The sequence below is a fragment of the Eptesicus fuscus genome, chromosome 17 (genome assembly GCF_027574615.1).
Source record: "Eptesicus fuscus isolate TK198812 chromosome 17, DD_ASM_mEF_20220401, whole genome shotgun sequence".
Taxonomy (NCBI): Eukaryota; Metazoa; Chordata; class Mammalia; order Chiroptera; family Vespertilionidae; genus Eptesicus; species Eptesicus fuscus.
Genome location: NC_072489.1, coordinates 40408339 through 40430677, shown reverse-complemented (window position 1 = coordinate 40430677; position 22339 = coordinate 40408339). Strand labels below are relative to the sequence as shown.

The 22339-nt window shown below is 47.6% G+C and overlaps 2 protein-coding genes across 2 annotated transcripts; both read right to left on the bottom strand.

The window, feature by feature from the left end:
- Positions 1-1767: 1767 nt before the first annotated feature.
- On the bottom strand, positions 1768-9257 carry PGAM1 (phosphoglycerate mutase 1). The gene is made up of 4 exons (XM_008144130.3): positions 9036-9257; positions 5018-5292; positions 4110-4290; positions 1768-2844 (listed from the first exon to the last, which is right to left on the bottom strand). Exons 1-4 carry the CDS (start codon positions 9172-9174, stop codon positions 2675-2677), a joined length of 765 nt encoding a protein of 254 aa, XP_008142352.1. The 5' UTR covers positions 9175-9257; the 3' UTR covers positions 1768-2674.
- Positions 9258-9561: 304 nt separating this feature from the next.
- Positions 9562-11156, bottom strand: LOC103288440 (interferon-inducible double-stranded RNA-dependent protein kinase activator A). The gene has a single exon (XM_008144129.3). It carries the CDS (start codon positions 10984-10986, stop codon positions 9892-9894), a length of 1095 nt encoding a protein of 364 aa, XP_008142351.2. The 5' UTR covers positions 10987-11156; the 3' UTR covers positions 9562-9891.
- Between the last annotated feature and the right edge of the window lie 11183 nt (positions 11157-22339).

Genomic DNA, 22339 nt, shown 5'->3' with positions numbered 1-22339 from the left:
CAGGGGAAGCAAAGCTTTCCGCACACCCTGGCTGGGCTCACCCGCTTAAGGCAACAAAGTTTCAATTGTAGAAGGTGAATTAACTGCCACAGAAATGGCTGCCGCCCCAGAGGGAGCAGCAGGCTTGGCTCCACTTCAGGCTACAAAGTTTCAATTGTAGAAGAAAAATAAATTCCAGATACCAGGGCCTCTGCTTGGGTTGCCAGGGGACGTGGCCGGCCTGCAAACCACCACAGGCCCCTTGCTCAGGCCGCCTCACGCCCCAAGGGAACCCCATCCTGATCCGGGACACCCTTCAGGGCAAACCAGCTGGCCCCCACCCGTGCACCAGGCCTCTATCCTATCTAATAAGAGTAATATACAGATTGATCATCACTGCAACACACAATATAGCTGCCCCCATGTGGTCAAAGATCCTGCCCCCATGTGGACACAAGATGGCCAGCAGGAGAGGGCAGTTGGGAGGGACCAGGCTTGCAAGGGAGGGCAGTTGGAGGTCATCAACCCTGCAGGAGAGGGCAGTTAGGGGTGACCAGGCTGGCAGAGGAGGGAAGTTGGGGGCAAACAGGCTGGCAGGGGAGCAGTTAAGCATCAACCAGGCTGGCAGCGGAGTGGTTAGGGGGTGATCAGGCTGGCAGGCAGAAGCGGTTAGGGGCAATCAGGCGGGCAGGCAGGCAAGCAGTTGGGAGCCAGCAGTCCTGGATTGCTGGCACAGAGGAGTTTCATTCTAGCTTAACAGGTGTACTTTTTCCTAACAGACGAGAAAGGTCTTATGGGCCTATGATCCTTGTGGGATCGGGCCTAAACGGGCAGTCGGACATCCCTCCAGGAGTCCCAGATTGGAGAGGGTACAGGCTGGGCTGAGGGACAACCCCCTGCCGTGCACGAATTTCATGCACCGGGCTTCTAGTTGTGTATATAATGTAATTATTCTTCTGCATCAAGTCATTTTATGAGGTTTTGTGTAATTTTTGAGGATATTGACTGACAGGGCTGAACTTTAGGAGCCAGCCTTGGCCTAGTGACTCGGTTGGAGCATCTTCCCGATATTATAAGGTTGAGGGTTTGATCCCTAGTCTGGGCACGTAAGAACCAACCAATGAATGCATAAATAGGTGGAACAGCAAGTTGATAAAATCGGTAAATAAAAATTGGCCATTTTGGCTCAGTGGTTAAGAGTATCAGCCCGAGGACCAAGGGCACTTACCTCTGTTGCAGGTTTCCCAGCCCCCATAGGGGTGCTGGGGGTTAGAGGTGCTAGGAGGGCGCATGGGAGGCAACCAACCAATGTCTCTCTCTCCCCCTCCTCCCTCCCACTCTAGAAATTAAGGGAAAAAATATCCTTGGGCGAGAATTAAAAAAAACTTCAGGGTCCAAAAAGAAAAGTGTGAATCAAGCCTACAAGTTACTAATAGAAAAGGATTGGCTTTTTTAAAAATCTGGTCAAGCCTTTACCTTACTCTAGAGAGCACAATAGTTTCAGAATTTGACTTTCCAGTCAAGGAGTATCTGGTAACCAGCACCACTGAGCAAGAGCTGTAGAGACAACAGGAACGGAGAGCTCAGCCAAGACCTGCTCACCCCAACCCCTCCAGCCTGAGGTGGAAAGCCTAGTAATACACAATTTTGGACCAGGCTGTGTCAAGCTGTGACTGGTTGTCCTTAAGCTCTTGATCTGTCATACAAGGACTTGGGTAATGAAACATTTCATGTTGAATGTTCAAGCTGATTTCCTTAGACAAGAGATGTTACACATCACACAGGAAATATTGCACATCACTCCTTTATTATACTGATCTGAAAAAGATGTAGTAGTTATGCTCAAAATGCTTACTGGGCCCACGTGACAGGGCCAAGCAACTGGAACATGATTCAGCACTCACGCACAGTGAAACACACACCTGGACATGATCAAGAGACATTTCACTGCCATGAGACAATAAGGCCGGGGAGGGATTCTAAATCAGCAGGATGACTCCTACAGGTCGAGCTCATCCCACCTTGGTGAGGAATGGCTTATTTGGTGAAGACCACATGTGGGAATAGTTCAACCGCCACTGAAAACCCCAGAAGGGTTTTTGTTTTTATTATTTTATAGATATACTTTTTTTTTGTAAAAGTAAATGCAACATGTAAACATTCAGGATTGATCCCAATCTTCTGGAGCCAGCTTTTCTGGGGTCAAGGAGGAAATGTTTGTTTGAATCACCAGGCGTTCATTTGCCACTGGAATGACTAGAGCCCCCGGTCAGTTCACCTGACTACAGAATAGCACAGGACTGCTCTCAGAACACAAATAGGCTCTCTTGCCTCTCATTGGTCACGCCTTAACGTGGCTCCTCCTTATCCCCCTACTTTCAAGCAGGTCCTTAGTAATAAACAAAACACTAGCAAAGAAACAGGAGTTATTACCTCTGGACTCTCTTAGATAAAAGTCTCCCTCGGCTTAGACTGAGGACCCATGCCCCACAGGTGCCATTCTGACTAGATTGTATGAAGGGAGTGGGTGCAGGAGACAAAATGGCTAACACAAAATTGGGAGCCACCAGTCCCCATCTGCAGCTACAACCTAAGATGCCTACAGATGTGGTCAGTGTGACAGTGCACAGGAGAGATGCAGAGGAGTGGGATGGGAGGGAGGGTGTCCTGGGGAAAGTTGTCTGCCTGCTCGCCTTCACTTCTTGGCCTTGCCCTGGGCAGCCACAGCCTCCATGGCTTTGCGCACGGTCTCTTCATCCCCCAGGAACTGCATGGGCTTGATGGGCTTCAAGTTCTTGTCTAATTCATAGACAATGGGAATACCAGTCGGCAGGTTCAGCTCCATGATAGCCTCTTCAGAAAGACCTGAAAATACCCACCATGATTAGCCACACAAGATAGGACTCCACCATACCCCTTGGGTTCACTATTTACCCTCTAGGTGACAAAGGCTTTGGTTGGAATTAAAACAAGATGCCCAAGAAGGCGGCCTAGGCCGGGCTCAGGACGATGGGACCGAGCCTGGGCGCACAGGCCTCCTGGAGAAGTCCCAGCGCACTGCCTGCTCAGTCCACGCCCGGGCGAGGCCCTCTGTCACGGCGCCATGGCCTGAGACGGCCAAGCACACACAGTCAGCCTCTGACCGGTTGCTCCTCTTGCTTCTCTGGGGCTGGAGTGGGGGGTTCAGACAGGCCCAGACGGACAGGCGGCCTCTGTCCTGCTGGCAGCGGGTTTGGACTTCAGCTTGTCTAGCACCTCCGTGTGCTCCCATCTTGCGGTGGGGACGGGCCCCCAGCCTTACCACGAGCCCCCACCACCACGCCCCGTGCAGAGTAACGAGCACCAGAGGCTCTTGTGACTGAAAGCCGGCTGCAGAGCACTGACCCACTGCTTGTAAGGTTTCCCCCAAATTCACATGCTAACGTGAAGATAAACTAAAGGAAAAAAATTAAAAAAATAAAACAAGATGCCCTTTCTGGTATTTGAAATAGCAATGATCTGTACCATATAGATGGATCTCCTAACACATGCCCCCAATATTTATTTCTGAGCCATTGAAAAGCAGGAAAAAGGATGAAAGGTGTGTACCGCAGGCCTTTCCCAAAGTGGGGTTCAGAAGCCCACAGTAGAGCGGGACTTAAATACATCTCAAATGTCCTATGTAGTCCATCCAGCCTGCAAAAAATCAGCAGATCCGGCCTCTAGGACCTCAGGTGAAACAACTGAAGATGCAAATTGAGATTCATGTGTGAAATTGTACCAGGTTGTGATTAAGGACAATTTTATCAACAGTTTCAACTGGCAGTCCTAGTCTAGAAGAGGGCATCTCAAACTTCAATGTGTATCTGAATCACCTGGGTGATAGATGCACTTCTGAATCAGGTCTGAAGTGGGACCTGAGGTTTTGCATGTGTAACAGGCACCCGGGGTTCCGGCCCCCTCTGCTTCTCCAGAAAGGGCTGAGGAATAGGGGACAGGCTGTTTCCTCCAGGAACCAATCAGACTCTCCCTAAGACTGTCAATATGTCCAGCCTTTCCAGAAGGTTTCCTTCATACCAAGTGACTAAATCCCTGATTAGTGGCAGTTCTCCTTTATCCCTCCTTGAGGGCCCCTCTGAGAAAGTACATACCTTCCAGATGTTTGACAATGCCCCGAAGGCTGTTGCCATGGGCTGCAATCAGTACCCGTTTCCCCTCCTTAATCTGGGGCACTATTTCTTCATTCCAAAAGGGCAGAGCTCTGGCAATAGTGTCCTTCAGACTCTCACAGGAGGGTAGCTGATCTTCAGTGAGGTCTGCATACCTGCGATCCTAAACAAAAAAAAAATCCAAGCTCACCAGTTATTAGCAGTTGTACCTGTTCTGCCTATTCCTCATCCCCCAAGGGGTCAAAGTGATGGTTCTCTCCCCAGAGCACAAAATGCAGCTGAGAGCCTGCGAAAGGGATAATTATTATCCTGCCCCTTTCTCCCCATCACCCACTACTAGGAAATCTAACAGTTCAAAGAAACATACAGAAAAGGAGAAAAAGGCTCTTCCCAATTCATTTTATCTTACAATGGGCTTAGGAAGGCCCTACACCTATAGATAGGTTTTACAAACTATGGCAGTGGAGATATAAAAAAAAAAGATAAAGTGTTTTTACGTAAATAACAAACAATCAACTAAGTCTTTTAACAAGTAAAAGCCATTCCTTGGAGAAGGGATTACATATAATTTATGAACTGCTTTATTATAAATTATAAACTCAATAGGACTACATCACACTAATAAAAGCTAGAGTGAGGCCCAGATGCCCTGGCTGGTGGGACTGGGTGGTTAGTGTCGGCCTACCAAGGGTTGAGGGTTCTACCCAGTGTGCGTCTTTCACATTGCTATTGCTCTCTCTTCCCCTCACCCTCCCTTCCACTCTCTCTCAAAATCATTGGAAAATATCCTTGGATGAGGATAACACACCTGCCCCCCCACAAAAAAGAGTGACCCAGATTCTAATCCCCTGGTCCTAGGTTGAGTGACCCAAGCCTCGGTCTGTACATACCTTACTGATGTTGCTGTAGAAGGGATGGTCAGGCTCCATCGGTGGTGGTGGGATATCATAAGAGCGCCTCCAGATCTTTACCTGGGCCTCGCCATGCTTGGCAGCAGTTTCTGCTTTGTTAAGGCCAGTCAGACCCCCATAGTGCCGCTCATTGAGACGCCAAGTCCTCACCACAGGCAGCCACATTTGGTCAATGGCATCCAGCACCGTCCAGAGGGTCCGAATTGCTCTCTTCTGCACTGAGGTGAAGCAGATGTCAAACTCATAGCCGGCATCTGGAAATTGTAAGTTCAAAGTGATAAGCTAATCAGGTCCACTCTGGAGTCAGAATTTTCTTACATAAAAGTACAGATGTTCCAAATGAAAAATACTTGGCAAATATTTCATTTTGTATACTCTAGCAGGAAAAGCAATATTCTGCCTTCAGGAAGATAAAATTCGTTGACTTAACGTTACAGTTGACGAAGTACCTTCCACAATTCTTTCAAGAAAAGGATCCTAAAAACTTGGAATCTCTTAGTAACATTTATAGAGGGCTCACCATCTATCAGGCACTGGACTAAGTACTTAGTGTTTTATTTAGTCTTCATAACAATCCTATGAGGTTACAATCCTTAAAACCTATTCTACCAGATAAGAAAAATATAGACTAGATGAGTTAAGCAAAGACACAGCTATTACCTGAGAGATTAAAACCCAGGCTGTGTGTGATCCCAAAATCCAACTTATAACCACCATCTCTAGCTTCCTCCATATTTTCCTAAACCCTAAGGTTGCTGATGTTTGTATTTTAGTTAGAACTATCACTTCTGACTGATAATTACTAATATATTTCAGCCCTCTCTAACCTCTGGTCTAGGGTAAGTGTGATTTTTGAACTCCCAACCATTAGGACACAGCAAGAGCTCCTAAAGGATGCTGATAAAACTTCGTTGCATGAAATTAGTATTTTCACTATACAGTACAGAAATCACATCTCAACCTCTTCGTCCACGGTTCCTTTCTTTCATATCAGTGTCAGCCTACTCCTGAGCACCCTGAGAAATATACACACATACCTAGGTCAACTGTTAAACCAAGGTTAGGAGATAGCACCCCCGGGAGAGAGAGCAAATGCTGTGCACTGCCTGACTCATTTATACACAAATCTCTCCTCCACACAGGAGTTACTGATGCAGTCAAGAGTTATGTTGGCTCAACAAGTAGGTTACAATGATTAACCTTATTTCATGTTTCACGAAATAGTATTCTCCCTCCCACTGTAAGGGGGATGTGGCCCTTTCCTTATTATGTAGTAGCCCAGGGAAACAGTCCTCTTTTCCTCCTTGAGGCTACAAGACCCCTTTGAAATTCAGCAGACTTTCCTGAGTATTGCCTCATACTGAAGTTGCCAACAGTCATTAATGAAATGTGAATTGAATTTTCCTTCCAGTCATTCAACTGAGAAGAAGGCCAGTAAGAACTATACTGATGGGGGAAGAGAGGCTTAGTCACTAGGAAACCACCGTCACCCACAAGGGAATAGGACACAGAGCTCATCACTGAGCCTCGGAACAAGTCCTAATACTCAGTTACCATCTCCTCCTAACCTTACGGGAAGGAAAGGCGCTCCCAAAAAGCTGAGTCAGTAGGAAGCAACTACCCAAAGTGCAAGCCTCCCATCTGAAAAACTACTGGTTATGTCACTGCAACTATTTTCAAGGGCAATGGAATTCGCAATGGGATACACAAATGGGTCCCCAAGGAGAAAAGCACTTCCCCTTAGGACTCTTTAATAGACATCCTAAAGCTTATTCCTTTACCTTGCCCATCAAGCAAAAGCATAGTCGAGGACTAGGGATGGATTTGCCGGTGTGGGGTGGTGTGTGGGGTGGGGGGGTGGGTGTGTGGGGTGTGGTTGTGTGGGGTGGGGTTGGGTGGGGTGGACTCCATCCTCCCCCAGGAGTAAGATTACGAGGGGAAACTCAGTTCTCACTAGCTTCCTCCTGAAATCAGATTCGTCTATAAACCCTACTATCACTTAAAGGCCTGGTAAATTTAATCTAGGTCTTTTATATTATTCAATTATTAGTAATGGTCTTCATCATTCAGAGTTTTTGCTTTTAGGCTTTCATTTATTAACCTTTTGCACTCAGATGTCGAGATTAAAATTACTCTTTGAATGTATCAATAATTTGAAATATAAAAAAAATCCAGCCAAAACCGGTTTGGCTCAGAGGATAGAGCGTCGGCCTGCGGACTGAAGGGTCCCAGGTTCGATTCCGGTAAAGGGCATGTACCTTGGTTGCAGGCACATCCCCAGTAGGGAGGTGTGCAAGAGGCAGCTGATCGATGTTCCTCTATCATTGATGTTTCTAACTCTCTATCCCTCTCTCTTCCTCTCTGTAAAAAATCAATAAAATATATTTAAATATATATATATAATATAAATATATATTTAAAAAAATCCAAATAAATAAGTTTGTATGAAAAGAAACTCCAGTTTTTTATTCTACTGCCGTGCTTTGTAAAATCTGGGGTATTTAAAAAATTAAATCCCGAGTAGAATAAAGGAATCGAGAAAAAAGCAAGCGAGTGCAAAGGGTTAATATAATCATCTTGATGCCCATCATAGGTATTAAGATTTTAAATGGGACTTTTTAAAATTAATGCTACCAACATTTACTTAAAAATTGAAATAGGTTCTGTTATTTTAAGAGATATTGCAAATTTAACCTTTTGATCAGTCTTAGAGGACAGCTACAATGTCTTTGTCCTGTGCTAATCAGCAAACTACCACAGACCCATACAGTTCTTTCTGGCGGCAGCAGGGGAGAAAATGGCCTCCTTGCCAGCACTGTCCCTTTCCCCGCCTCTCCTAAACAGTATGAGATCCCACCAGACCATCCCCAAGTATTCCCGCGCCTGCAGCAAGACTGCATTTCCCAGACTTTCCAAACCTTTGCTCTAAGGCGAGAAGCTGAGCAACCTGGGGCCAAACACCCGTCCCACATCAACCAGGCATCAGTGACCTGGTTTCTTTGTCCAGGGGTTAGAAGGGAGCAAGGCCAGACCTAGCCAAAGCACCTCCTCGGTCCAAAGATCCTTTGGCTTGCTGGCAGCAGGGAATGCTCCCTCCCTTACCAGCATTCCAAAATCACAGACCTGTCTGCCACAGGGGCAACCCTGCCTAGGCAAGCTTATCGCACTGCCACATCCACCTTTGCCCCGCGTCCTTGACCAGCAGCCTACCAGTTCCTCACACCTACCCCTTACTCAACCCAGAACTTAAGCCAATGCACTGGCCTAAGATATGACCTTGGACAAGTCATCTTTCCAATCCTCACTATCCCAACTCTAAAAGAGGACCAGGAACGGATGGGAAGGAGGGGCAGAACATCTATATTTTACCGGCTGTGAAGAGGATCAACTCAACTCATTCATTCATTCATTCACTCAATTACATTTGCGGATGCATATTGTGTACAGCATTTGTAGAATGCCGCTGAGCAGCAAAGGCCTACACAAGAAAGGGATTTCTTGGTAAACTGATGCCTGCTGGACATCCCCCCACCCCCGCCCCAGCAAAGCGTCACTCCTCCCACAGCGGGAGATAAGCGTGTGGCTTGTGGCCTCACTGGGATCTGCAGCAGCCTCTAGAGAAGGCTTGGTTACGGATGCTGGGAGACACCGGGCATGCAATCTAACAACCCGTCCGGGAGTTACTAAATGCTCAGACTAGAAAGGAGAATTTCGCAAGGCGATGTTGTGGAGAGCACAGCGGGCTGCCGGGTGGCCGCCCCGGGCCCACTTCCTGGCACGAGGCCCCCACACTCTACTGGGTGACCTTGAGCAAGTCGATTCCCCCCACCCACCCACCCCCCGGGCCCATTTCCTCAACTGCAAAATAAACTGCTGGCGAGATGAAGCCCAAGGTCTCGGCCCTCTCCGGGAGGGCGCGGGGACGAGCTAGGCGGCCCTGATCGAGCTAGGCGCCCGGGCCTTCGCACCCCCACCCACTGCCGGGCCCGCTCCGCACCTCGCAGCGCCTGCCCGCCTCGCTTCGCCTCCTCGTGCCCAGCCGGGCTCAGGTCCGCGTCGTACCAGCCGCTGAAGCGGTTCTCCAGGTTCCACGCGCTCTCGCCATGCCGGATCAGCACCAGCTTGTAGGCAGCCATGGTGGCGGTTCCGAGCGCGGAGCAGACTGAGGCTCGCTGAGATTCCGGAGTGGCGGGCCGGCCCCCGCCCCCGCCCCCGACCGCGCCTGCGCCTGCGCGCTCGAGCCCTAAATCTTTCCACTCGCTGGGAACCACCGTCCGCCTGCCGGGTGTGCGCATGCGTCCCACGCCGGCTCTGCGGCCCCGCGGGGAGGGGGGGTGAACCGCGGTGCGCTAGGGCGCATGCGGTCCCCGCCGACCTCCCCGCGTCCGCCGCGCCAGTCACGGAGCGCACGTAAGCGCCCGGGGCGGCGGGACCTTTGGGCGGCCCTGGGGCGTGGCTGCTGGCCGGAGTGTTGGAAACACACCCTGCCCCCCCAGAATAGCTATCATTCATAAGCCTTTTTGTTGTTGTTGTTAGCAGTTTTATTTCATCATCTTCGTCATCATCAATACACATGCATCTTCCTCCTCCTATTACATGGCATTGCCAAATGGGTGCTACACTCTGCCTGTGGTACAAAGTTTATAAATACAATATACCAACACAAAGTTGAAGCCATTAAAGAGAGTTTAGTAACAACGAGGAGATAATGAAATCTGTAGTGTTGATGGAATCTATGAAAGAGATTTAGAAACAACACACAAAACTCAAACATTACAGTAAACGTGTTACTTGGGAAGGGGTGAAAGGGACATTTTATGTGCTGCTGCAGGGTTTTCTAGGTTGTTGCATGTTTACTTTCTTTCTGCTATTATCTTTAAGTACTGCAAAGCATTGTGGGCGGCATCACTCTGTGCGTGGCTGCAGGAGATCCCAGAGCCGTGGCAGACGGTGACAGGACTGGTGGACAGTTCCACGAGGCACTGGTACTGTCCGTCGGCACTCAGTTCTTCTATATCCAAATATGTTATATTAAAACCCTGTTCCTTGGCGATTTCACTGAGCAGCTGGATGTAATTCGTGGTGGGAACACTGAGGAGGCTTCTTTTCAGCAGGTTGATCTTTTCACCGGGGGAACTCCTCAAGGAGTGCCAAGTGCATCCTAAGGAATGTCCTACCAAGTTTGTTAAAGAAGTGTGGTTCTCTGGAGAAATGTTACTGAATTTGGCAAGAAATTTCTCAGCAGCATTTCTCTTGGCTTGTTTTTTTGATGCCCCCTTTCCGGTTTCCATAAATGACTCGAGCTTGCAGACTGTGGTGTATTCTCTCTTATGAGCCGGTCCTCCCTCCTGGGAAAGGGTATACTCGGGAAGTCTCCAGCCATGATGAATAGCCAATTCCTGTAATGAACCAATAGGATTAAGCTGGTTCGCTGGTTGCTTGGAAGGGTCGGCCATTAAGGGGTCAGGAACTGCAAAGCAAATACTTGCATTGGCTTCCAAAATGTTGATGGCAGCCTCTGCAGCTCTGTGTTTCGCCAGCTTCTTACTTGTACCTTCACCCGTGCAGCTTATGTCACCAACGGTTACTCTGAAGGTGAAAGTGGGCACGTGGATTTGCATATCGGACCCTTCACATTCATACACCGGGATGTTCTTGGTCTTCATGCCGTATTCGTGCAATACCTGGATCGGTGTTTTCCCTGGGCTAGCTGTCACCATCTCCCCCACACTGAAGGCCCCGCTGTGCTCGCGCTCCGGCGGCGGGCCCGCGGCGCTAGGCCAGCTCCGGGACCCGGCGAGGAGGGAGGGCTCGGCGGCTAGAAGAGCGGTGCGGATCGACGTCCTCGCTCCCCAGGTCGGCCGGTCCCCGAGAGGAACGCTCCAGCGCCGCCGCCTCCTTCTCGCCAACTCCTCTGCTCCCCTCCTCATACGAACCTCCACCCCCATAAGCCTTTCGTTGTAGTAAAATGGCCCTTATCATCTGAAGCGCATTTAGCTCGGCCACACGCAGATTTTGAATCGTACACGAATCTTCGCGCTTTCAGTTAATTTGCTCTGTACCTTTGGGCAGTTCGTGTACCCTCGCCCAGCCTCATCCGTAAACGGACATCATAAACGCTTAGCTCGTGCCTACCTGGAAGATGTTCGGTAAGGAGTCGTATTGCTGTCAGTTCAGTGGACACTGGTCTATTTTACACCTGAGGAAACTGGCTCTGACTGCAGGTTCCAAAGCCATGCTCTTTTTTTTTAACTTTTTTATTTTTTATTGATTTCAGAGAGAAAGGGAGAGGGAGAGAGATGAAAACATCAATGATGAGAGAGAATCATTGATTGGCTGCCTCCCTCACGCCCCCTATGGAGGATCGAGCCAGGCGTATGACCTGACTTGGAATGGAGCCAGGACCCTAGATCTGCAGGCCCAGGCTCTAACCACTGAGTCAAACCCACCGCTAAAGCCATGTTTATCCCACACTTCCTAGTTTCTCACAACCTTTAGAGCCTCTGGACCCCCAACAGAGAAGCAAATAAACCCTAATCCCCTTTCAAACATTCTGAAAAGTGGAGAGTCTCTGCCTGTTCCTCCCCTACACCCAATTAGCAGGTTAAATATGTGCTTATCTGGACAGCTCTGTGCTGCCCATGCCAGAATTAAATTGTGCTGTATTTTGACAATCTAGAAAAGTTTTCACACAGCCAAAGCCGGTTTGGCTCAGTGGATAGAGCGTCAGCCTGTGGACTGAAGGGTCCCGGGTTCCATTCTAGTCAAGGGCATGTACCTTGGTTGCGGGCACATCCCCAGTGGGGGGTGTTCAGGAGGCAGCTGATCGATGTTTCTCTCTCATCGATGTTTCTAACTCTCTGTCCCTCTCCCTTCCTCTCAGTAAAAAATCAATTAAAAATATATATATTTTTTTAAATATATTTTATTGATTTTTTACAGAGAGAAAGAGAGAGGGACAGAGAGTTAGAAACATCGATGAGAGAGAAACATCGATCAGCTGCCTCTTGCACAACCCCTACTGGGGATGTGCCCGCAACCAAGGTACATGCCCTTGACCGGAATCGAACCCAGGGACCTTTCAGTCCGCAGGCCGACGCTCTATCCACTGAGCCAAACCGATTTCGGCTAAAAATATATTTTTAAAAAAGAAAAGTTTTCACACATATTTATGAAGCAAATACTATGTGCCAGGCGGTGTTATAAGTGCTTTACAAACCTTAACTCATTTACTCTTCATATCCTCATAATGATCCTATGAAGCGGATTTTCCCGTCACTGATGCGGAAAGTGAGAGAAGAGGACATTTGTCCAAGGTTACAGGAACCAGGAGTCAAGCCTAGGCTGGCTGGCTCCCAAATCCAAGCACACGTAAGACTGGCTTGTAGATAAATCATCATAATGGCCACTGTTTGTTTAGTGTGTCAAGTTTTTACTGTATTATCTCAGCCCTCCAGCAATTGGTACAACGTAGGGACTGTTATAGCTCCATTCCACAGATGCAGAACCTGGGATCCAGAGTAATCATTTGTCCGAAGTCACATCTCAGAAGTGGACAAGAAACCAGGAATCAAACCCAAGCAGTCCAATAGCCTAGTATGTACTCTAACCACAATGCTCCACTGCTTCTATCCTCTGCAGTGGGGAGAAGATGGAATTCAGTGACCAGAGAGGTGACTGGGATGAATCCTGCACTAAAAGCTGAACCCGGGGCTCACAAAAATCCCAGGGCTGCAAAGTAAGAACCGTGTGGAAGGACTCCGTGTTCAAACGCCAGGTGTGACTTCCTCTTAGGAAGTTCTCCCTCAGGTCATTCCTGCTGCTTGGTCATCCCAGCCCTGAGGCTCAAGCCCTCCAAGGAGGAGCTTCCCATTGGCTTTTCAGACTACACGTTTTGTCCCTCTGCCTGGCCCTACTGTACCCTCCCAGTCTAACTCCTGCCATGTTCCTCTCTCCTCGCCTGCTCTCTGCTTCTATTCAAGATTTATTATGTCTAGCCAGGACCTCACATTTCTACAATCAGTAGAAAGTGTAAGAAGGGGAAGTCTGAGTTCAAATACGTTTCTGTTCCTGCTTAACTATGGGGCCTAAGGTGAGTGGCTTAATGTCTCATGCTCAGTTTCCCCATCTATAATCTGGGTCAATAATCCTATAGAATAAAAGCCTAATAAGCTAAGTGTCCAGTCATCCAGTCGGCCATTCAAACAATCAAAGCATAATATGCTAATGATATGCTAAGACCGCTCAACTGCTCGCTATGTTGTGCACTGACCACTGGTACACGATCAGGACTGAGCAAGACGGGCCAGACATGCCCTGGAGCCCTCCCGCGGTTCCTCCCCGGCCCTGATCGTGTACCAGTGGGGTCCCTCGGCCTGGCCTGCACCCTCTCACAATCCGGGACCCCTCAGGGGATGTTGGAGAGCCGGTTTTGGCCCAATCCTGCAGGCCAGGCCAAGGGACTCCACTGGTGCACGAATTCTTGCACTGGGCCTCTAGTCATATTTATATGATTATTGTTGTGAGAAATAAAAGAGATGATGTGTGGGAAGCACTTAGCTCTGTACCTGGTAAATAGCCATAAATTACAATAAATATATATTATTAACATATTAGTAATAAACATTATTAGCAATGTGAGCAAGGAGGCAACAAAAGATTTAATGAAGAGCACCATTTCAAAGGATGTGAATCTGGAGGTCCATGGACAGACTTCTCTTCCAGCAGGATGCCTGGCAGGGGATGGCTTGCTCAATGGGGTTGGAACTGAGATAATTAGGATACTTTGGGCAGAAGGCCAGGGCATCTGTGCCAACAGCCCTGAGAAGGAGCTCAGGAATCCCCTCTGCCTCCTGAAGGAGTCTCTCATCTCCTTGGAATCTGAGGAACTCTGATAATTTTACAAATCTCAGAGGATAGCTACTTTGATCATCAGAGTTTTGTGGGGTTTTTTTAATATATGCATCAGATCTACTCACATAGAAATTCCTTGAGGATGGGCATATGCACTTAGCATGATGCCTTTCCCTTGATAGATTCCCTCAGGATCCCTGAGTGTCTGAACTGGAAGAGACCTTGAAAATCCTCAACTGCAAGCCCCCACCTCCTGGCATCCCTAGTTCTCATGTAATGAGAAAAGTGCGGTGAACCATTCAGAAGAGCAGGAGATAAGCAGGGACCCTGGTCATCAGTAAGAAGTTAGAGATGACCAAGGATAAGGGCCCCCAAGTTGGGGCTTGCTGTGTCAGGAAGAGAGAGGCAGGAGTCCAGAGAGATAGAGAGATGAGAAGGACCATTGTGAGGACCGTCAAGGCTTTGCAGATGGAAGCCAGTATTCCTGGGCAGAGATGGGGATCCATTCAACATCTATTGCAGCATCAGATATCTGCGAAGAGCCCTAGCTGGTTTGGCTCGGTGGATAGAGCATCAGCCTGCAGACTGAAGGGTCCTGTGTTCGATTCCAGTCAAGGGCACATGCCCAGGTTGTAGGCTCGATCTCCAGAAGGGGGCATGCAGAAGGCAGCCAATCAATGATTCTCTCTCATCATTGATGTTTCTATCTCTCTCTCCCTCTGCCTTCCTCTCTGAAATAAATAGAAATATATATTTTTTAAAAAGAAATCTGGGAAGAAGCTTAGAACCTATCAAGCCAAGGTGAGTTCTCAAATGTCATTAAGGGTAAGGATAAACCAGTGTGTTTTGCCTGCCACTACTTTTTTTCTTTAATTTTAATTGTTATCTCTACTGAACACAAGGCACACAGACATTTGTCAGGCTGAGTCTGGGTGCATTCACATATTCTGAGAACAAAGTAAGTGCAAGGGGCTCAGATCACAGAGTAGCCTGAGTCTCCTAACTAGGTCACTGCCCTTCAGGGAGCAACTATGGCTAATTCATCCCCTTCCTGCAGGAAGTGCGAGCTTGGGCATCTGTGCTCCAGAATCTTCTTAACTGTCATCTCCTGGGCCAGAGGCACTCATCCATGACAGAGCCTTCATCTCTGCCAAGGGCCTCCAGACAGCCGCTAAACCCTTAAGGCAGATGGCTTCCCTTCTAGCTTTAATTCCTCAGGCCTCAGGGAAATTCCCAGGATTCTAACAGCTTTCTTTAAAATATTTTTTATTGCCCTGACTGGTTTGGCTCTGTGGATAGAGCGTTGGCCTGCAGACAAAAAGGTCCCAGGTTCGATCCGGTCTAGGGCATGTACCTTGGGTGCAAGCACATCCCCGGTAGGAGGTGTGCAGGAAGCAGCTGATCAATGTTTCTCTCTCATAGATGTTTCTAACTCTCTTTCCCTCTCCGTTCCTCTCTGTAAAAAATAAATAAAAAATAAAATATTTCTTATTAATTGTAGGGAGAGAAAAGGAGAGAGAGGGGGAAAAAAAAGAGTGAGTGACAGTGGATAGAGCGTCGGTCTGCGGACTGGAAGGTCCCAGGTTCAATTCCGGTCAAGGGCATGTACATTGGTTGCGGGCACATCCCCCGGTGGGGGGTGTGCAGGAGGCAGCTGGTCAATGTCTCTCTCTCATCGATGTTTCTAGCTCTCTATCCCTCTCCCTTCCTCTCTGTGAAAAATCAATAAAATATATTTAAAAAAAAAAAAGTGAGTGAGAGAGAAAGAGACATCAATTTGTTGTTTCACTTATTTATGCATTCATTGGTTGCTTCTTGTAGGTGCCCTGACCGAGAATCAACCAACAACCTTGGTATATCGGGACAATGCTAAACAACTGAGCTGCCTGACCAGGGCCAGGTCTCTAAGGGCTTTCAAACAACCAGCTTATTGTTTAAGCAGTGACAAAAAACTCAGATTAGGATAATCAGTGGTCACAGCGTATTATCCTCCACTATCCCTTAAAACAATAAAGGCCTCTTTGAGCCTTCCCTTCCCATTTATTTTTGCCACAGAAGAGTATCTCCCTTATCAAGTACCAATCATGGAGTGAAAGACCCAATTTAGAATCACAGTGGGGCAAACCAAGCCTTCTGGAAGGCGGGGTGGCTACCCGTCAGCCCACAGACTCCCTGTCAAGACACCACAGGTCTTTACTTGTTGAACATCTTGCAAACTCATTGCCTGATGTTCAGATCTCCCAGGTGACTGAGGAGGAGAGGATTTCTGCCTTGGAGGGGGCGAGAGTCCAGATGATTGTAGCTCAGGCTTCAAGACTCTCAGCATCAAGGAAAGAAAGCCGTGCTTCAAGGAGGGATAAAGCACATGCTCTAGCCCTCTCCCGTCACGATCTGAAGAGAAACACAGATGGAACTGTAACTGGCCAACCCATGGGTGCGGGCTGCCTGTCACTACTTGAGCCAATTCAGCAGAGTCAGTGCTGAATCATACATGAGCGTTTATTCCAGTAATGCGGGCAGTATGGGAGAGCAGCAGGGCAGCCACAAAAATCTACTCTGCAGACTCCATAAACCAGCGCCTGGTATAGTGTAGGACAAAGACTACATGGGGAAGTAGGGATTACAGGCACAGGCAGTGCCAGCTGGGGTTGTTAATCTTTCCATGGTAATAGGCACCCCTCAGGGGTGTGGCTGGGCAAGCAGAGGTGGAGGCAGGGACAAACGCTCTGTCTGTTGGCGCCGCCTCCCATCTCCTCGACAGACAAGTAACTAGGAGTTCAGGCTCCTAGGCCCCATTTCTGATTTGATATGTGACCCCCGGGCCAGGGTTCCCCTCTGCTATAAAACCAATTTTCCGGATTCCTGTATTGGGAATCCCCCAACCCCAGAATCTTGGAGGGAGATGATAGAAACTAGGCCTTAATGCCACAGCCTGGGCCAGGCAGGGGCCTCACCCCAGGCAGCCTCTGAATCCTTCTGGAGATTGATCCCCTTGAGCAAACATGGTCCACATTAAAGTAACAGTGGGAGGGTGAATGGTTTGAGCTAGCCAACACTGGTGAGAGAAACGAAGTTCTCATACCCAAGGAGTGACTACCCTGTTGCCATGGCAACAAGTAACCACCCACATTTTAAGCCATTTAATCATTGACAATTCATCTCCTTTTAACTGAACAATGACAGTTTGTCTCAGCGGGCAAGTTTCTGTAAACCAGCCAACCAGCAACAGCCACACTCTGGTTCATCAACCAATCCCTAAACTCCCTCCTCTGAGTGTGCTCATCAATGACCTTCACACCTCCTAGCGTTTTACAGAAGATGACCTTCCTGCTCCACTCAAAGAGATTGCACCGAACAGGCATTGCTCTGCCTTCCTTATGCAATAGATTCAGCTTTTTGTTTCAGATATGGAGAGGTGGTCTTTTTCTAAGACACACTCATATTCTGGAATATTGCCTTCCTGGGAGTAATTCATCCTCACTTCTAGGGCGACTGCTGGCCTCTAAGGTGTCACTGGTGAATTAGAAAAAGGCCAACCTTTCTTCTAGACAGGCCCCAATGAGGGCTGGATTTCATTTGAGGTGAGAAGGGAGGGCCGCAATGCAATAAACTGAAAGATGACATTTCTCAGCCATGTCTGCAGCTAAATTCAGCCACATTACTAATTCTTGGCCAATCAGATATAAGTGGAACTGGCTTAAAGGGAAACAACTTGGCTGGGCTGTGAGCCTTTTGGCTCTTCCTCCCTTCGTTCCTACTGAGACTGGGCATCAGCCTGGATTGTGAATGTGATGTTTGGGGCTCCTGCAGCCCCTCTTGGGAGCATGAGGTGACACTAAGGATGGAAGTCACACAGCATGGAGAGAGAAGCAGAAAAGTAGAGGAAGCCCAGGATCCCGAAGACTCTGTGGAGCCACCACGCCAGCCTGGACTTCCCATCTACCTCCCTATTTCCCGGATATGAGAGAATTAACCCTGTGTGTTTAAGCGACTGTAGCCCGGTGTCTGTTACAGCAGCTGAAGACAATTCCTTACCAATACAGAAGTCCTGACCAGAATGAGGGGCAGCGGCTTGGAGTGGTTAGTGAAGGAAGGTCTAATTTGGGGGTAAGAATGAATTTTCAGGCATCAGGATGCCAGGTTAAGAGCAGAGATCATGCTGTTCCCCTTCATCCAGACGCCCTGCTGTCAGGTGGGGAGAGGCGGGCTCCACCTTGGGGACCGTCTCCACTTTTGAACAGGAGCACATCTGCTGTTCTCAGATCCCAGTCCTTGTCACACTGGGAAAGAAACACGCTTCCTCTCTAGCACATCGGGCCATTTGCTCCTTCCCTCAGACTTACTCGGGGAAGCCACTCTGTTACTTACAGCTCTTCCTGGACCAGATCAAATGTTAATGCCCCAGAAGCTGAGGGCCACTCGGTCTTCTGCAGCAGTGATGTGCCATGCTTGTGGCTAAGCATTCTGCACACGATATTTCATTAAAAAAAATTTTTTTTACTGATTTAAGAGAGGAAGGAAGAGGGAGAGAGAGATAGAAACATCAATGATGAGAGAGAATCATTGATCGGCTGCCTCTTGCACCCCAGCATGTGCCCTGACAGGCAATCAAACCAGGACTCCTGGTTCATAGGTCAATGCTCAATCACTGAGCCACGCCAGCCAGCCACATGATATTTTAGACTCAGAAAAGCAACCCCATTTTTTAAAATTTTTTAAAAATTGATTTCAGAGAGGAAGGGCAAGGGAGAGAAAGATAGAAACATCAATGATGAGAGATAATCATTGGGGATCCTCTTCTGGGGGATCGAGCCTGCAACCGGGACATGTGCCCTTGACTGGAATTGAACCCGGGACCTCCAGTCCCTAGCAGGTTACGCTCTATCCACTGAGCCAAACCAGCTAGGGCAGCAACCCCATTTTTAGATGAGGAACCTGTGGCTCAGAAAGTTCAGCCACCTGCCCCCGTCACACCTAGGATGTGTGGGCTTGAGCACAGCTGTAGAAGGAAAGGCTCTGGAGTAGCTGCACCTCCACCCCCGTGGTCATGATGGGCTGCCCGGTGTGATAAAGGCCTCTCCCTCCCCCAGAGCTTGGGCACCCAGACCATCCACTTCCTCTTTGGGGCAAGAGGCTAGGCCTCAACTTCCCTTTCCTCCTGCCCTGTGTCATAACAGATTACAGCCCACGGACCTAAAAACGGCCTTCCTGCTCCCCTGGGGCTCAGTGCTTTGGGTGCAGCACCCCTGTTCCCTCCACGTGAGCCTCACAGATGGTTTTGAGAGCAGTGCTACAGAAGGGGCTCCTGGGCTTAGAGTTGGATCTCGTGGCTTCTGCCCATTGACTGACTGTGCGACCTTTGGGGTATCACTGAACCCCACGTTTCCCCATCTGGGAAATGAGGACATTCACTCTGCCCTCCTCACTTAGATAACAAATGAGAAAGTCTTTTGGATATCAAGGAAGTATTTTGGATAACAATAATTAGTTCACACTTATTGTCTACTCACTATGTGCCAAGCAATGGGCTAATAAGCACTTCACAATTATTATCGAGTTCTCATAAACCCTATGGATAGGCTTCTTATCTCCATTTTACAAGTGAGGAAAACTGAGGCTCAGAGAGGAAAGTGACTTACTCCAAGTCACACAGCAAGTGGTAGTCCTTGGATTCTAATCCAGAGGGTGTAACCACAGGACCCATCCTACAGATGTGAGTGGTCCTCCTCACTATTTGTAGGTGTGGCTAATCATGGAAATGGCCAGTGCTTCCGAGTGGAAGATGTTGCTAGAATTCAGGGTTGGGGAGGTTGGTTCTTCCCCAAAAAAGTGAACCCTGGGGTGCAGGGTTGGCAGAGTCTGTGCTCAGGACATGTGGATGCCTCTTGTTCTCTCACCACATGCTACCTGGAGGAGGCTCTGAGCAGTTATCTCAGGACGGAGGGCCAGCAGATGGCCAGCAGTCCGCCAATGCCTATTCCAGATTTGTGGTTCCTCCAGAGGCTCTACCAAGTGTGATGCAGACTCATTTGGAAGCCAGCAGGTGTCTCTGCCTAGAGAAAGGATGGGAAGGCTGTCATGACCATGGGCCTCTTCATCTCCCCATCTCATTTGCAAAATCCCAGCCTGCCTGGTTGGTATTGCTGCCTCTTTGTAGGGTTTTAGCCTTAACTAGTTATTTTTTTAAAAATATATTTTTATTGATTTCAGAGAGGAAGGGGGAGGGAGAGAGAGATAGAAACATCAATGATGAGAGAGAATCATTGATCGGCTGCCTCCTGCACACCCGCCATGGGGAATCAAGCCTGCAACCTGGGCATGTGCCCTGGACCGAAATCGAACCCGGGACCTTTCAGTCCAAAGGCCAACGCTCTATCTACTGAGCCAAACTGGCTAGGACCAGAAATGTATTTCTTACAGTTCTGGCAACTGGAAGTCAGATCAGGGTGCCAGCCTGGTTGGGTAAGAACCTGTTTCCTATTTCATAGCCATTGCCTTGCTCACTGTGTCTTCACGTGGTTGGGGATCTCTCTGGACTTTCTTTTATAAGACACCAGTTCCATTCATGAGGGATCCATCCTCAAGACTTAAGCACCTCTCAAAGATCCTATCTTCTAATATTATTATTTTGGGGAGTTAAGATTTCAACATATAAATTTGGGGGGACACAAACATTTAGATCACAGTGTTATTGGTGGAAGTAGAGTTCTTAGGGTACTGTGGGGAAAAGAATTTCCCGAGGCCCCCACAGGAGTATGGGGTATCATGGGTTTTGTGGAAAGCTTTATTGATGATGTAAGATTAAGGGAGTTTCTCTCCAAGGTCTCATTCTCCATCGGTCCTGCCATGGAAAAAGTCCATCTTTTCTTTAGGAGGGTCGGAATTAAGGCCACTGCCTAGACTCTCCGCTGCATATTAAAGCACAGTCCAGTCCAGCATCTGGTTAGCTTAGCTTGTGTTCCCAGCCGCAGTCCATTGCAAGTGAAAGAAGCTGGATGCAAAAACTCTGTTGACTTCTGGTTCATTTAGAACAGCGATTTTCAACCTTTTTCATCTCATGGCACACATAAACGGATTACTAAAATTCTGCAGCACACCAAAAATGCTATATTTTTTGCCTATATGACAAAAAAAATAGGTATAATTTTCATTCAAAGGGCCAGTTATTGTTGTGTTGGCTGTTGTCATTTTTGTATTTGACAATCTAAGGGAAAAGAGGTCAGTGCCCCTACCTAGTCGTGTATTGCATGTTTTTTAAATTCTTGCAGCACACACCAGTGTGCCTCTGTGGGACAACAGTGTGCCGTGGCACACTGGCTGAAAATCACTGATTTAGATTGACTTTCAAAGTGTCTTATTAATAGGAGCTAAAAAAAAATTGTAAAATGACTGTTTAAAGCCTAATCAGTCAAAACCCGCCAGGATCAAGTCTTAGTCTGACAAAATCAGTTTTTTTTTATTTTAAGTGAGGGAGGGAATTCCTCACTAAAGGGGGAGGGTAGCATCTTTTGTAAGGTTTGAGTTCTGGCTAAAAGATTTTGGGGAGGATTGCAGAGAATTGAGAATGAGTTCTGAAGTGGAATTAGGAGAGGAAATTAACAAGCATGGATTGAGTGCTCTTCATCTGGCGAGTTCATCTTAGCCCAAGCATGTCAAACTCATGGCCCACGGGCTACATGTGGCCCACAATGAATATTTTTGCCGCCCAGCCAATATAACGGTATGTAAGAAACGTTTTAATAAAAATTTCGTAACTTAATTTTTACAATATCCTGTTATGCATAATTATTAATAACAAACTACAACGTTTGCTAATGACTGATTACTATACTCGTGTTGCATTCATTTCCCTTACGCGCCTTACACACAGGCGCACCATTTCTCTCCTAGTGTACCCTAAGAACTATACTAGCAGCGAATATTTTAGCAGCTGATTGCCACATCATTAGCCTTGGACTGACTTGTTTGGTGTGTGCAACAGGAAATATTTTGCTTTTGGAGAACAAGAAAAATAGGTTTATTTGTGTTACACTTATTCATTTGTGCAGTTATTCAGTGTCTGGTAAGTTAATGTTCAAGAAAAAATATTAATTTTTATTAAAATGTTCTATTATTTTATATTAACAATTACTGTTATTTCTGCCGTTTGTATTTAGTATGTCTCTTATCGAAATAAACCTGTTTCTATGAAAATTGAAGCTTTTGTTTTTTTGTAGCCCACATAAACTTAAACCTTGTTCATTTGGCTGGTGTTAGCCTTTGAGTTTGACATGCTTGGCTTAGCCATTGGGTATCGCCACTAATAAATGAAAATAGCTAAGCAGGTTTAGAGTATCACTCACGGTTTTTTTCTCTTTTCAGCCAAACTGATTTTTTACCCTTTCAAGTTTGGCCAGGTTTTGACTCTTTCAAATAATGTTTGAATTTTGAAATTAGATTTTAAAAAAT